The sequence below is a fragment of the Chelonoidis abingdonii genome, chromosome 11 (genome assembly GCF_003597395.2).
Source record: "Chelonoidis abingdonii isolate Lonesome George chromosome 11, CheloAbing_2.0, whole genome shotgun sequence".
Taxonomy (NCBI): domain Eukaryota; kingdom Metazoa; phylum Chordata; order Testudines; family Testudinidae; genus Chelonoidis; species Chelonoidis abingdonii.
Window position 1 is genome coordinate 1546643 of NC_133779.1, and position 14242 is coordinate 1560884.

The 14242-nt window shown below is 57.6% G+C and overlaps 2 protein-coding genes across 2 annotated transcripts in view; both read left to right on the plus strand.

Annotated features, from left to right (window-relative positions):
- Positions 1–14242, plus strand: part of LOC116833877 (uncharacterized) — a 41301-nt gene that overhangs the window by 22031 nt on the left and 5028 nt on the right. The window contains 6 exon segments of the mRNA XM_032795650.2: positions 1903–1987; positions 2504–2646; positions 9982–9999; positions 11294–11386; positions 12490–12652; positions 14027–14176. Of these exon segments, the coding sequence (XP_032651541.2) occupies positions 1903–1987; positions 2504–2646; positions 9982–9999; positions 11294–11386; positions 12490–12652; positions 14027–14176 (652 nt within the window).
- LOC116833843 (cytochrome P450 2G1-like) lies at positions 2695–8900 on the plus strand. Its single transcript, XM_075070491.1, is given in 7 exon segments — positions 2695–2701; positions 3443–3592; positions 4835–5002; positions 5827–6014; positions 8165–8264; positions 8267–8305; positions 8758–8900. Coding segments are annotated over 7 exon segments (795 nt in total).

Genomic DNA, 14242 nt, shown 5'->3' on the forward strand with positions numbered 1-14242 from the left:
GGGCTGCCCCCAATGCTGTATCTGTGCAGTGCTGGGGGGCTGGGAGCCAGGACTCCTGGGTTCTCTCCCCAGCTCTGGGAGGGAAGTGGGGTCTAGTGGGTGGAGCAGTGGGGGCTGGGAGTCACGACTCCTGGGTTCTCTTCCAGCTCTGGGAGGGGAGGGGAGGGGAGTCTAGTGGTTAGAGCAGGGGACTGGGAGCCAAGACTCCTGGGTTCCATCCCTATCTCTGGTGGGGGAGTAGGGTCTGGTGGGTTAGAGTAGGGGGGCTGGAAGCCAGGACTCCTGGGTTCCTCTCCTGGCTCTGGCAGGGTGGTAGGGTTTAGTGATCATTCCAAGTCACTTTGCCCCTCTCTTCCTCAGTTTCCCCAGCTGTCAAACTGACCACACCACCCCCTTCCCTGAGGCGCCGCAAACCCTGAGGTCTGCAGAGCACTGTAGCCCGTTGAAGGTAGGGTACCTCGTCGCCCGGGTTTGGGGAGAGCCAGTCTGCCTCTCAATCTCAGAACTTCACGTGCACTAATGACACACGTGTATGGATAGAACAGTGACTTCCAGCCAGCCAGAGCCTTTCCCCCGACACTGCACGCAGCCTGCTTTATATGCAAATCACAGTTAGACACGAGGAATAATGGGGGTTACGGGTGCTGCCCCCCGGTACAGAAGCTCACACCGGGGTTCACGTGGGACCTGGCGCAGCTCGTTGGCTCCCTCTCGTGGCTGGGCTTAAGATGGACCTTTGTGGGGTGGACCTTGCAGGGGTGGTTGCTTGGCTCAAGCGGTGGAAGTTTGGGCTTTTGGGCCCCGGCCGAGGTTCCCCCTTCAGCCTCCCCAGGGGTGACCTAGGTGGGGGCTTTATTGCCTGATTGTGGACCTGACACACCTCCCCCGGGCATTGTCTCTTACTACACCTCCATGGGGCCTGTCACCTCCGTGTTACCGTAATACACCCAACAGTGGTGACAATCCGTGCAAGGATCTGGCAGCTCTCCGTGCGACCCATCCAATTCTCCCCACCGGGCTCCCGGAGGAAAGGAGTCGAGGCGTTTCCAGCCAGGAACGAAGGTGCAGAATGGGCGAGCGTGGCAAACGCAGCACGAGACGGAGCGAACACCTCCAGTAAACGGCATGGTCTGGGCACTGGCTTGCGGCTGGCGCGGACGCGCAGGGGACTGCCTTCGCCCGGCAACGGCTGGAGGTTCGCTTTGCCTCTGGCAGTGCCAGGACTCCACCCCCAGAGAGAGGCAGGCGCTGCCCCCGGGAGCTCACAGCCAGAGGAAGGGGTCGTAGATTCCAAGGGACCCCGTCTCGTCCGGCTCCTGATGGCACAGGGCAGAGATCTGCCCCCGCAGATTTCCCAGGGCAGATCTTTCACAGCAGCTGCCAGGCTCGATGTAAAGCCATCAGGCCTGGAGAACACGCTGCACCCGCTGGCATAGGGTCCCCCGGATAGTTGCTTTCACGTTTCAAAATGTACATGTAAATGTACGCCCTGTTTTCAGTCTGAATGTGTCCAGCTTCAGCTTCCCACCTGCGGGTTGTGTCAGCCCTTCCTCGGCTCGCTCATTGTTAAATATCTGCGTCCCGTGTCGGTACCGATGGACCAGGCTCACCTGCTCTTTGCTCGGTTTTCCAGTCCTTTGCTCATTCTCGCAGCTCTTCTCTGAGCCCCTCCAATTGATCAGCGTCTTTCTCGAATTGTGGGCACCAGAACCGGACACAGGATCCCGGCTGTGGTCGCACCAGGGCCAAACACAGAGGGGAAATCACCTCTCTGCTCCCACTGGAGAATCCCCCGTGGACGTGTCCCAGGATCGCAAGAGCCCTCTTGGCCCCTGCGTCGCGCTGGGAGCTCACGTTCCGCTGGTTTTCCGCCCAGATCTTTCCCCAGTCCCTGCTCCGTAGGAGAGAAACCCTCAGCCGGTCCGCATGGCCGACGACCTTGGTTCCTCCATGTCTACGTTTACACTGAGCCGTGTTAAAATTCAGGGTGCGCCCAGCTCCCCAGGCAATCCGGATTATTCGCCCTGTGTTACAGAAGGGGAAATGGAGGCCCATGTACTGGACATGACTTGCCCAACATCATAGAGTCCAGGTCTAGCCGCAGAAGCGCGTGGCTCACACAGGGCCGGTGCTTACATTTAGGCGGGCTAGGCAATCGCCTAGGGCGCCAGGATTATTGGTGGGCAGCGTTTTGCCGGAGGGGGCGGCAGGCGGCTCCTGTGGAGCTGCTGCAGTCGTGCCTGAGGACAGTCGGCTGCTCGCGCAGCTCCGGTGGACCTCCTGCAAGGACGACTGCGGCAGCTCCGCCGGAGCCGCGGGACCAGCGCGTGGGGCGGCGAAATTGCCGTGCGCCTAGGGCGCTCAAACCCCTAGTGCTGGTCCTGGGCTCACACCCCCACCCAGCACGCCAAGTGCCGGTTTTGGAGAGCCGGTGGCTGGCACAGCTGCTGGGGGCCCCACGGGAGCTCCCCCCCACTTTCTCGCTGTCTGTTTCAGGTCTGAGACATGTACGGCCCTGTGTTCACACTGCATCTGGGCTCACAGCGGGTCGTGGTGCTGTGCAGCTACGCAGCGATGAAGGAAGCCCTGGTCGACCATGGCAAGGAGTTCGGGGGAAGGGGGAACATGGCCACAGCCGCGAGGATTGTCAAAGGGTTTGGTGAGGAAAATGTTCCTTCCCGGCAGAACGTGCCCATGCTAGGCGGGTGTGATATGCAAGGGACAGATGGTCTAATAGCTAAAGCTGGGGGCCAGGACTCCTGGGTTCTGTCCCTAGCTCTGGGAGGGGAGTAGGGGCTGGTGGTTAGAGCGGGGGACGGGTTGGGAGCCAGGACTCCTGGGTTCTATCCCTGGATCTGAGAGGGAAGTGGGGTCTAGTGGTTAGAGCAGGGGACTGGGAGACAGGACTCCTCGGTTCAATCCTTGGCTCTGGGAGGGAAGTCAGGGGCTGGTGGGTTGGAGCAGGGGAGGTTGGGAGCCCGGACTCCTGGGTTCTATCCCTGGCTTTGGGAGGGGAGTAGGGGCTGGTGGTTAGATGAGGGGGAGGGGGTTAGGACTCAGAGTATCTGGACTCTATTTTCAGCTCTGTCATTGACTCCTTGTGTGATCTCGGAGAGGTCACGCCATGCCTCAGTTTCCCCAGTCTCTAAAACCGGGGTAATGTTAGTGACCTCTTTCCTTAGGGAGATGCAAATCTTAGCTTTCATTTTTTAAGGCTCTGCTGATGCTCCTCACGCCCGACCCGCAGCACCCCTGCTATCCCAGCCCTGCCCTCCCCACATACACAGCTCTGCCGGTGCCCCTCATGCCGACCTGCAGTGACCCCCTGGTATCCTGTTACGGATCTGCTTGAGCCTGTCCCTTGGCGATCCCTTCCTGAGCATCTCCCAGTCAGCGGGGGGCACTTTGTCCTACTTCACCTTCCCTCCTCCCCCACCCCCAGGACTTATCTTCGCCAACAGGGAGCGGTGGCGACAGCTTTGCCGGTTCACCCTCACTGCGCTGCGGAACTTCGGCATGAGGCAGCGGAGCCTGGAGGAACAGATACAGGAGGAGGTCCAGCGCCTGGTGGAGGAGCTCGGGAACACAAAGGGTAGATGCTTCCTGTCTCACCTGCGGTCACTGGAGTCCCCCGTCCCAAGCGCCTCAGCCTGCTCGCTGGCTGTTCATCTCTCTGCTCAGATCTCCCCATGAGCCGGTGGAACTCACTGCCACAAGCTCAGCAGCTCATGTGGAGATGGAGACCAGCCACCGGTCCATCAGCCAGGAGTAAAGACAGCCAAGTTCAGAGCCAGTCCAAGGGAAGATGGATGGGCTCTGGGCTGGGACTCAGAACGCTGGGGCTGGTTCCTGCTTCTGCCACAGGTTCCTGGTCTCTGCCTCGCTCTTGGCCTCGTATCCCGACTCTCTGCAATGTGGATAAGAACCCTGTCCTTTGTTTGTTCACACTAGGAGCTCTTTGGGGCAGGAATTATCTTTCACTGTGTGTCTGGGCAGCGCCTGAAGTGACAGGGACCCCTGTTTTCTGTCACATTGTGTGCAGCGCCCTGCGCGACGGGACCCAGATCTCAGCCAGGGTCTGGGCAGCGCCCGGCCCGACTGGGCCCCGATCTCGGCCGGGTTCTGGGTAGTGCCTGGCACAAGGGGGCCCTGATCTCAGCCAGGGTCTGGGCAGCGCCCGGCATGACGGGGCCCTGATCTCGGCCGGGGTCTGGGCAGCGCCCAGCACAAGGGGGCCCTGATCTCGGCTGGGGTCTGGGCAGCGCCCGGCATGACGGGGCCCTGATCTCGGCTGGGGTCTGGGCAGCGCCCGGCGTGACGGGGCCCTGATCTCGGCTGGGGTCTGGGCAGCGGCCGGTGCGACGGGGCCTTGATCTCGGTTGGGGTCTGGGCAGCGTCCGGCGCAACGGGGCCTGATCTTCACATTGGATGATGCTGTCTTGTATCGTAACCCTTGGTTCCTGTCACTCCCTCTTGCTTCGGCTGGAGCCTCTGTTCTTCCCTAAATCAAGTGTTTTGCGTTTTATTGTAAGGACTCCCTGGGTGGCCTGTTATCTGGGTGTTTGAAGGGAAAAGCGGTGGACGGTTGCTGCTCTGGGGGAAGAGGGGCCGGGATTTCCGTGAGGAGCCGGTGTCGGTCTCTGGCTAGCACAGGGGACTCGGGGACTGAGGGATTGTTCATTTGCCAGGCAAAGGAGGAGCGGCCTTGGATGGACCCCAGGCTGGTGCTGTTTGGGTGCTCACACCTAGCCGGCACTGGCAAGGTTCCCATCGCTCGAGGCTGGCAGGGGTCGCAGTCCTGAGTACCCCGAGAACTGTCCCAGTCTCTGCTTAGCCCTGTACTCCTCCCCCGCCCCCCAGGAAAAGCAGAACCCCAACACTGAGTTCACCACCAAGAACTTGGTCATAACGATACTAGAGTTGTTCTTCACCGGGACGGAGACGGTCAGCACCACCCTGAGATACGGGATCCTGCTTCTTATGAAGAACCCAGAGATAAAAGGTAGAGCTCCGGGGGGGGTGTATGCTAAGATGCTGGCCTGGGACTTGGGGGCCTTCTGTTCAAGTCTTGGCCTTGCTTGGTGCCTCGGTTTCCCCATCTGTGACACAGAGATCACACTTCTCCCCTGTGCTGGGAAGGGGAAGACCACTGGTGTTTCTGAAAGGGCCCAGGTATGACAAGCATATGGGGCATGGTCCCCAGCTGGTGTGAGTTGGGGCTCCCGCCATGAGGAAGAGAAATGAGACTCTCCCATTCAGAGAGCAGAAGGGGTTCAAATGGGGCAGACCCAGGGGTCGTGGTGAGCTGCGAAGAGCCCTCCAGATACCGGGCAGGCTCTGGGGAGCCTGCAAAGAACTTGACCATCAATAACAACGTCCTTCATTCCCAGGGTGGAGCCTGCGGGTCTGTACCGGGGGCTCCTCTCCAGGAAAGCAGGAGGCAGCCTTAGCAAAGCATGAACAGGGTGTCAGGCCTGTTTCTACGGGGTGAAAGGGCCAGGCTATCTAGCAGCCCCACAGATTTCTGGCCCCATGGAGGCCAGTGGAGCAATGCCAGATTACACCCGCTGGGAACTTGGCCCAACGGTACCCATCCGATCCTGCAATGTTGCCTGGACAAATACAGTGGAGATGTGTTGGGTGTGTTTCTCTCTCCCTCACACCAGTTTGAATCTCGAGTCACTACATTTGCTGGTAGCAATAGTAGGCTGTTATCTTCTATGTAACTGGGGTTTTGTCAATGTGGGAGCTAATGAGAGTGGAGGATCCAGACCATTGTTCCCACCAGCCCCACATTTGGGCTCAGTCTTGTTCCTCTTGGTGCAGAGAAAGTTCATGAGGAGATTGACCAGGTGATCGGGCGGTTCCGCCTGCCAGCCACTGAGGACCGGAGCCGCATGCCTTACACTGATGCTGTGATCCACAAGGTGCACAGATTCGCAGACGTCCTCCCCATGAGCCTCCCACACGTCATGACCCAGGACATCCAGTTCAGAGGACACATGATCCCCAAGGTTGGGCTCCCAGTGCCAGGGCGAGGGCAGGGCCAAGGCGTTGGGGAATGCTGAGGTCTCTCACTCTCCCAGGACCAACCCTGCCCCCTCCAGCCCCTGGTCCATTGAAATCCATGGAAAGACCCTCCATGGGCTTTGGATGACTGCCAGCCCATTTCACCCATGTTTTCTTGGTCACCCACCGTGCGATGCACTGGATTGGCAGCCTTGTTCCCTTCATGCCATGCGCTGCATCCAGCCAGCTGCTCACTGCCCCCAAATCTCGGACTCGGGGAGTGGGCACGTCAGGTGTGGAGTAGGGAGGTGTCTGGCCAGAGGTAAAGCAGAGCTAATCGAAATGGGGGTTGTAGTAAGAGAAGGCCCTGAGATATAAACCTTGGTATTAGAGGCCTGGTGTGAGGCCTGAGGCCTGAGCTAAAGTAATGGTCAAGACTGGCTAACATAAAGCAAAGTGAAGCTGTGAGCCAGAGGCAGGCTCTGCTCACAGAAGCTGGCAAGGAAAGGGCTGATGCTGCAGGAAGATACGTACCTAAAAGGTACTGAACACTAGAGATCAGAACATTCACATACTTGTGCATTCCACACAGATAACAAGGAACAGACTGACCCATCCCAATGACAGGGCCAAAAGGGTAATATGGTGGAGAGAGTTGTTTTGTTCCAACCAACATGAACAAGGTGAGAGGGGTTGCACCTCATACGCTACGCAGAGGGGTTGCACCTCATACGTCAGGAGTGATGTGTAACTTGTTTGTTCCTGTGTATAAGAATGATCCCTGGGGCGGTGTCTTTGTCCAGCCAAGGGGCAGTGGAATGTCCCGCCACTAACTGAGCCGAGTCCATTGACCATGGGCACATATTAGTAGAATGCCCTGTAGAGTAACAATCTGGAGGGAACTATTATTGTGTCCAATACGGCAATAAACCTGGCCGACGTGCCTTCGTACCTCACTAGCCTCAGTGGTCATTGGGGGTTCTCTTCGGGTCTGCCATGTGGGCTCTCTGCGCAGAGCTGGGACAGCACACAGAGAACACACGCACGCAGCCGAGTGATGCCAACATTGAACAGAGCAGAGCACCACACTGCTAGCATCTGACAACAGGGGTGGGGACTGATTTTTTTTTTCTCTGTGGAAAATTTTGATGAAAATGGAAATATTTCAATTTTGGGGCAAAAATTTGAAAACTGAAATTTTTTGGCTGAGAACTGAAACATTTCAATCCCAAAGTGGTGCTGCAAAGCTTTGTGGGAGATGTCGTTCGAGTATCGCATGTCCCATTCTCCTCTACAGGCTTCCTGATCAGACTACGCTTCCCATGGTGCACCACAGCATCCCCTCTTGGCACTGCATCATGGGAGTCCTTTGCTGTGGTGCACCATGGGAGATGTAGTTCAGGTTCCTCATGCTCCATTTCTCCTTTATAAACTGGACTTGCTGGTCAGACGACATCTCTAATGTTGTACGACAGTGTCCCCACTTGGACGAGGAGAGCTGCTGCATCCTGGGTGTCCCTAGCCATGGTGCATCGTGGGAGATGTAGTCCAGCTGGAAAACCTGGCCCATAGGGGAGAATGGGGACACGAAACATCCAAACTACAACTCCCATGAGGCATTGTGGCAGCATTTCTGAATCCAAATACTTTGTTTTGTTTTTGTTTTTTTCAACAAAAAAGCTACATTTTCTGCAGGAAACAGGCATTTTTTGTGAACATTGTGTTTAGTCAAAACTGCCATTTTCCGTCATTTTGATGGAAAATTTGCAACCTGCCCTAATGCGACTGTAACCCACACCCATGCTGTCCTGTCCAGTGCTGATTGAGGGAGCTTCACCTTTTAGCATTCTCTACAGGGGCTTTGTGCCTTAAGCTCCAGGGGTAACAGGTTCAGTCCCCTTGGCTGGCGACCCACATGATGCCCGGCTGTCCCGAGCTGGTGTCCATCCTCTGCACAGGCGGGCGATTGCTCGGCTTCACTGGATGCGCACAGAGTGAAGGCCAACCGCTAAGCAACAGGGGATGGGCCGTGGGGTGGAAATGATTGGAAGATGACCCTGAGCTAGGCTGGTGGCCTCTACCCCACGTCTAAGGGTAGGATGTGTTGGCTCTGGCCGCATCCCATCATTTCCCAGGTGTTTTTCTCTGTTACCAGGGCACCACTGTCATCCCCTTGATGAGCTCAGTCCTCCAGGATACATGTCAGTTCAAAAGCCCAAACGACTTTGATCCTCGGCATTTCCTGGATGGGAACGGCACTTCCAGAAGAACAGTGCCTTCATGCCGTTCTCTGCAGGTAAGATGTGTGGATCCACATTCAGGAGTGGGTGATGCCTACTGGTTAGAGCAAGGGGGCTGGGAGCCAGGACTCCTGGGTTCTATGCTGAGCTTGGGGAGGGCAGTGGGGTCTGGTGGTTAGAGCAGTGGACTGGGAACCAGGACTCCTGGGTTTTATCCCTAGCTCGTTAGAGCAGGGGGGGCTGGGAGCAGGACTTCTGGGTTCTGTGCCTGGCACTGGGAGGGGAGTGGGGGCTAGTGGTTAGAGCGGGGGGCTGGGAGCCAGGACTCCTGGGTTCTTTTCCCAGCTTGAGAAGGGGAATTGGGGGCTAGTGGTTAGAGTGGGGGTGGAGCCCAGCAGTCCCGTTTCCCTGCTCTGACTGGGGCTGGAGCCTGGCGCTCTGGCCCTGCTATGCTGTGCCTGTGAGTATTTACTCCTTGGGTTTCCCTCTAATCCCGCTTGGTCTCCAGGCAAGCGGGTGTGCCTGGGTGAGAGCCTGGCTCGCATGGAGCTCTTCCTTTTCCTGCAGCGCTTCACCCTCAACGCCAGCCCCGTGGAGAGCGGGGTGGGGAACATCCCCCACCCCTACGAACTCAGGCTGCTCCCGCGCTAGAGTGCACCCCGCCTCGAAACCCCCCGTAGAGCCGAGGGCTATGAGCAGTGCCAGCACCCCTGGTTCAGGGAGGCTAGCCCCCTGCCCCACCTTCCACCCAAAGCCCCACCCCTTCCACTCGAGGCCCCGCCCCTTCTTCCTAAGGCCCCACCTCCCCCTGCCCCTTCTGCCTCCCCACTCTCACTGGCCAGCTGGCCTGTCAGTGCAGTCCCGAACCCCAGCCAGCCTGTCAGTGCCAGAGGAATCTCAAGTCCTGGCCAGGGGTGAGCCCTGGGCCCGGGCCACCCAGAGGAGCTCTGAACCCTGCCGAGAAGCCCCTGGAAGAGACACAGGGTAGCAAACAAACTCTCGTTAAGCAAACTGCTGACTTGTGTCACGTTTCTTCCTTGGGGTTCTCTGGGCAGAAAAGGACGAGGACGCTGAATTTGATTTTTGCAGCGTAAGCGAGACGAAGGGGCGGCGTGGTGAGATTTCTACTGGCCCATGTCTCTAATCATCAATTTCGCTGCCCATGCAAACCGATGAAAAGACACGAGCATCCGAATTCCCAGCAAGAGGCTGCGTGAGAACTTGGATTGCGAAGCCACAGATTTGCAGGGCTTAGAGCTTTGAATCTCATCAGCTGTTGTCATTAACTAACCATTGTCTGCCTCCCCGACCCACTGTGTGACCCCCCTACTTATTTCACACAACCGTGAACATTTAAATTGATACAACCAGAGGAAAATGTGTAAAACCCAGCAGTCTGAGCAACTGCGAACAGTTACATTAAATGAAATGCTTAAAATAAACACCAATATAATCCATCATAAGTCTGAAAACATTCTGCTAAGCCGAGGTCTAAGGTGGCCAAAATAGCATTGGGGTTTGGAGGGTTGGGGACTGCGGACGGGAGAATTGGTCAGTACAACACCTGGCCAGGTATTCAGAAGCCAGTAACTCGAGCGCAACAGGGACTAACACGTCTCCTCGCCCACCAGCCTGGGAAAGTGACTTTGTTTAACGTTTTGGCTGAGTCCCTCACAACCAGGCCTCACATGGGCTAATTGCTTCTCGGCTCTGGCTTCTGCTAACATCACAGAGGAGAAAATCATCCGAAGCTAAAGCGTGAAGACAGTTTTGCCACTGACTTACCCAAGCCCTCCTGCCCCTGGCAGCTATGGTGGTCAGGCTCTTAATCTCCCTCCCCAACGATTATATCAGCCCAGGTGCCAGCAGGTTGGTCCCTGGGTCAGTGGTTAGACATTGAATAAACTGGACTTTGCATTGATCTATTACCCAGTGCAGTGACATATTAACCCTGTGCGTTCTCGCTTGGCCACCCATGCCAGCTGGATCGTAGCACCACTTGGAAGCTGGAGGGAGTAGGGCAAAGATCTGGGAGCTGGATGGAAGGGGGTGGCTGATGCCAACCCAGGGGCGTCACGTGAGAGAGCTGCAGGAGACATGGAAACAGGCCAGAGCTTTTGGCACGGCAACAACCCAAGTGTGTATCAGGTCTCTGGCAGAGAGGCCCCAGTTCTCAGCCACGTTCACCCCCTGCCAGGATTGGTGCCCTGAGAATCTGCTCCCCTCTGCAGGTGCCTCCCCAACCAGTGCGGAGCTGGCATAAGGACCTGCTCTAGTGTATGTGTGTGGGGGAGAGATCGGGGGTGTACCTGGAACACACTATGCGGTGGCTATTCCCTGTCTCACAGGGGCCAGAGCATGAGTTAGAGCAGCCCCGAGGCTGCTCTAGCTTCCCATGGCCCAAGTGGTAAGCAGCACAAAGGGGATTTAAAGCACCAGCTTCCTCCCCATTCCTTGAGCAGGAATAACTGAGACCTGGGCCCTGGGGTTAGAAGCCAGAACCCCGCAGGTGGGTCCTGGGCTGGGTGGGACTCCACAGGGTATGTCGACACTGTGAAAGAAAACCTTGGTGCAGCGCGTCTCAGGGAGTGGGGCTCATCCCCACGCCCCAGCCCAAACGGCAGTGGCTACATGGCCCAAGCCAGCGGCCCAAGCTCTCAGACTGACTGCCTGGCATATTTTGGGGATGGTTTTGCAGTGTTAGACATACCGCAAGAGGCTGAGGGGGGCAGACACTCAACTTTCCCCTGGAGAAAGAGCCTGGCGGTGGGGTTGGGGCCATTTTGTAGCAACACCAGGAATTAATATGTAACGCTGATTAATGAGCCACCCAGGCGCATCAGAAAGGATTGCACAACCGCCCCTGGGCTGGAGCACGCGGCCTTATAACCCAGCCATCCTGCTGCCCGCCTCAGGGGTTCAATGCCCGGGCACACCTGCTGCCCACCGGATCATCTCCAATGGAGCTGGTGTCAGCCTCCCTTCTCCTCCTCCTCTGCCTCTGCTGCATCCTCCTGGCCTTGGCGTGGAAGAGCCAGAATCAGCAAGGGCAGCTGCCGCCAGGCCCCACCCCCCTGCCCCTGCTGGGGAACTTCCTGCAGCTGGACAGGACCAATGTTATCCGCTCCTTGGAGAAGGTGAGTTCTGATCCCTCCACTGGGGCAGAGCGGCCCTGCTCCCCCGAGGCGCCGGGTGCCGAGGCCCAGCTGCTGTCGACTGGCCACAGCTCCATTGGGGGATACCTATGGGAATGGGCTGGAGGGAGGCATTGATTGGATGGAAGGGTGTGTGGTGGGAGGGAGGCAGAGATGGAGGGATGGATGAAGGGGTGTGGGGAGGGATGGGTGCATGGTGGGATGGATGGAGGGGAGCGATGGATGGATGGAGGGAGGGAGGCAGGAATGGATGGATGGGTGGAGGGATGGGTGCGTGGTGGGAAGGATGGAGGGACGGACGGATGGATGGATGGAGGTGTGTGTGGTGGGATGGAGACAGGGATGGATGGAGGGTGTGTGTGGAGGGATGGGTGCATGGTGGGATGGATGGATGGATGGAGGGGTGCATGCAGGGGTGGATGGAGGGAGGGATGGAGGCAGGGATGGATGGATGGGTGAAGGGATGGGTGCGTGCTGGGAAGGACGGAGGCAGGGATGGATAGATGGATGGATGGAGGGGTGTGTGGAGGGATGGAGAGAGGGAAGGATGGAGACAGGGATGGATGGATGGATGGATGGAGGAGTGTGTGGAGGGATGGGTGCATGGTGGGATGGATGGATGGTGGGGTGCATGGGGGTGGATGGAGGCAGGGATGGATGGATGGAGGGGTGCGTGGGGGGGTGGATGGAGGGAGAGAGGGATGGAGGCAGGGATGGATGGATGGATGGAGGGGTGTGTGGAGGGATGGATGGAGGGAGGGAGGGATGGAGGAGTGTGTGGAGGGATGGGTGCATGGTGGGATGGATGGATGGTGGGGTGCATGGGGGTGGATGGATGGAGGGATGGAGGCAGGGATGGATGGATGGATGGAGGGGTGCGTGGGGGGGTGGATGGAGGGAGAGAGGGAGGGATGGCCAGCAGGAGAGATGGGTGGGTGAGTCCATGTCGCTCTAGCGTATGGAGGTCTAGCCATCGCTCCATATGCCGGTCCAGCAGGACAGGCGATGGAGTGAACACAGCTAAGCCCCCCACGCTGATGGATGCTCAGAAACTCAGCCCCTTGCCTCCATCCCCGTCTGCGCAGCTGCAGGATACGTACGGCCCCGTGTTCACGGTGAACCTGGGCTCCCGGCGGGTGGTGGTGCTGTGCGGCTACCAGGCGGTGAAGGAGGCCCTGGTGGACCAGGCTGAGGAGTTCAGCGGGCGCGGGGATATTCCGGCGTTCTCTAAGGATTTCAATGGGCATGGTGAGCGCTCTTCACCCGGGTCTCCGCCAGCGTCCCATGTGCAGGGGGAAGGCAGCAGGGAGGTGTGGGGGACCGGATCCTGGTGACCTGGGATCTCTTCCCCTCCCAGGCGTTTGACATGGGCAGGTCGCTTTGTCTCCCCGCTCATGCGGCCCTGGGCGGGGTCCTGTATAAACCCAGAACGGACCCAAAGGGCCTGTCCTTGCCATAGACACTCTGTGTATCGGCTCCGTGCCAGCCCGTCTGCTGGGGTGTGCGGTTAGAGAGTCCCAGGCCAGATGGGACCACCGGGATGGTCCGCTCTGACCTCCTGCCTTGCTCCGGCCCAGAGACCTGCCCTGACTGGATTCCTATTGAGCTAGAGCCAAGCTGTCAGAAAAAACAGCCAGTCTTGATTGAAGCATCTGCAGCGATGGAGAAGCCATTCTCCACCCCCGCCCATCCCGGTTAATTACCGGCACTGTTAAAAATGTACACCTTATTTCTAGTCTAAATTTATCTAGCTTCAACTTCCGCTGGAGCATAAGAACAGCCACACTGGAGCCGACCCATAGTCCATCCAGCCCAGTGTCCTAGCTGCCAACAGTGGCCGGGGCCAGCTGCTTCAGAGGGAATGAACATCGCGTGATCCATCCTCCGTCATTCAACCCCAGCTTCTGGCAGTCAGAGGCGAGGGGACCAGGACCCTGGGGTTGTGTCCTGACCACCGTGGCTAATAGCCACCAATGAGCCCGTCAGCCAGGAACTGATCCAGTTCTTTGCTGAACCCCGTTGTGCTTTTGGCCTTTACAACATCCTCTGGCAATGAGTTCTGCAGGCTGCCTGTGTGCTGGGGGGAGAAGATCTCGTTAGCAGTTTGTGACGGTAACCCAAAGAAAAGTGTGGGGCTGGTCAAAAATTCCCTGTTGAAAATGTGATTCAATGGCAAACGTTTTTTTTTTTTTTATTAAATAAAATGTTTTGTGAAAAGTGTCTGTTTTCTGAAGAAAACAGAGATAGACTACATCTCCCAGGATGCACCATGGCTACACAACTGCCAGGAGGTGCCACCTCCCCAGCACCAAGACCGAGGTGCATCCTGGGAGATGTAGTGTGGGAGTCTCTTGCACTCAGGGTCCGGGTTTCCTCGCTGCACAACATCTCCCATGATGCACCAGGAATTGAAAAGAATTGAAGCCATTGGGATTTCGGCTTTCTGCCAAACCCTTGACATTTTTGACAAAAGTGAAATTTTGTGTGTGTGTGAACAGCCTGATTTTCTCTGTGTGTGTGTGTGATGGTCTGTGTGTGTGTGTGTGTGGTGTGAAAGAGAACAGCCTGATCTCCCATCCACCTCCCGAAAAGCGCTAAGCTTCTCCATCATCTGCTTGCCAGGGGTGGTTTTTGCCAACGGGGAGCGGTGGCGGCAGCTGCGCCGGTTCTCCCTCACCACGCTGCGGAACTTCGGCATGGGGAAGAGATCCATCGAGGAGCGGATCCAGGAGGAGGCCCAGTGTCTGGTGGAAGAGTTCCAGAAAACCCAAGGTCTGGGCAGTTTGTCTCTCTCCGTTCCCCTGAAATATGCCGAGAGCATTGGCCCGGTCCCATTGC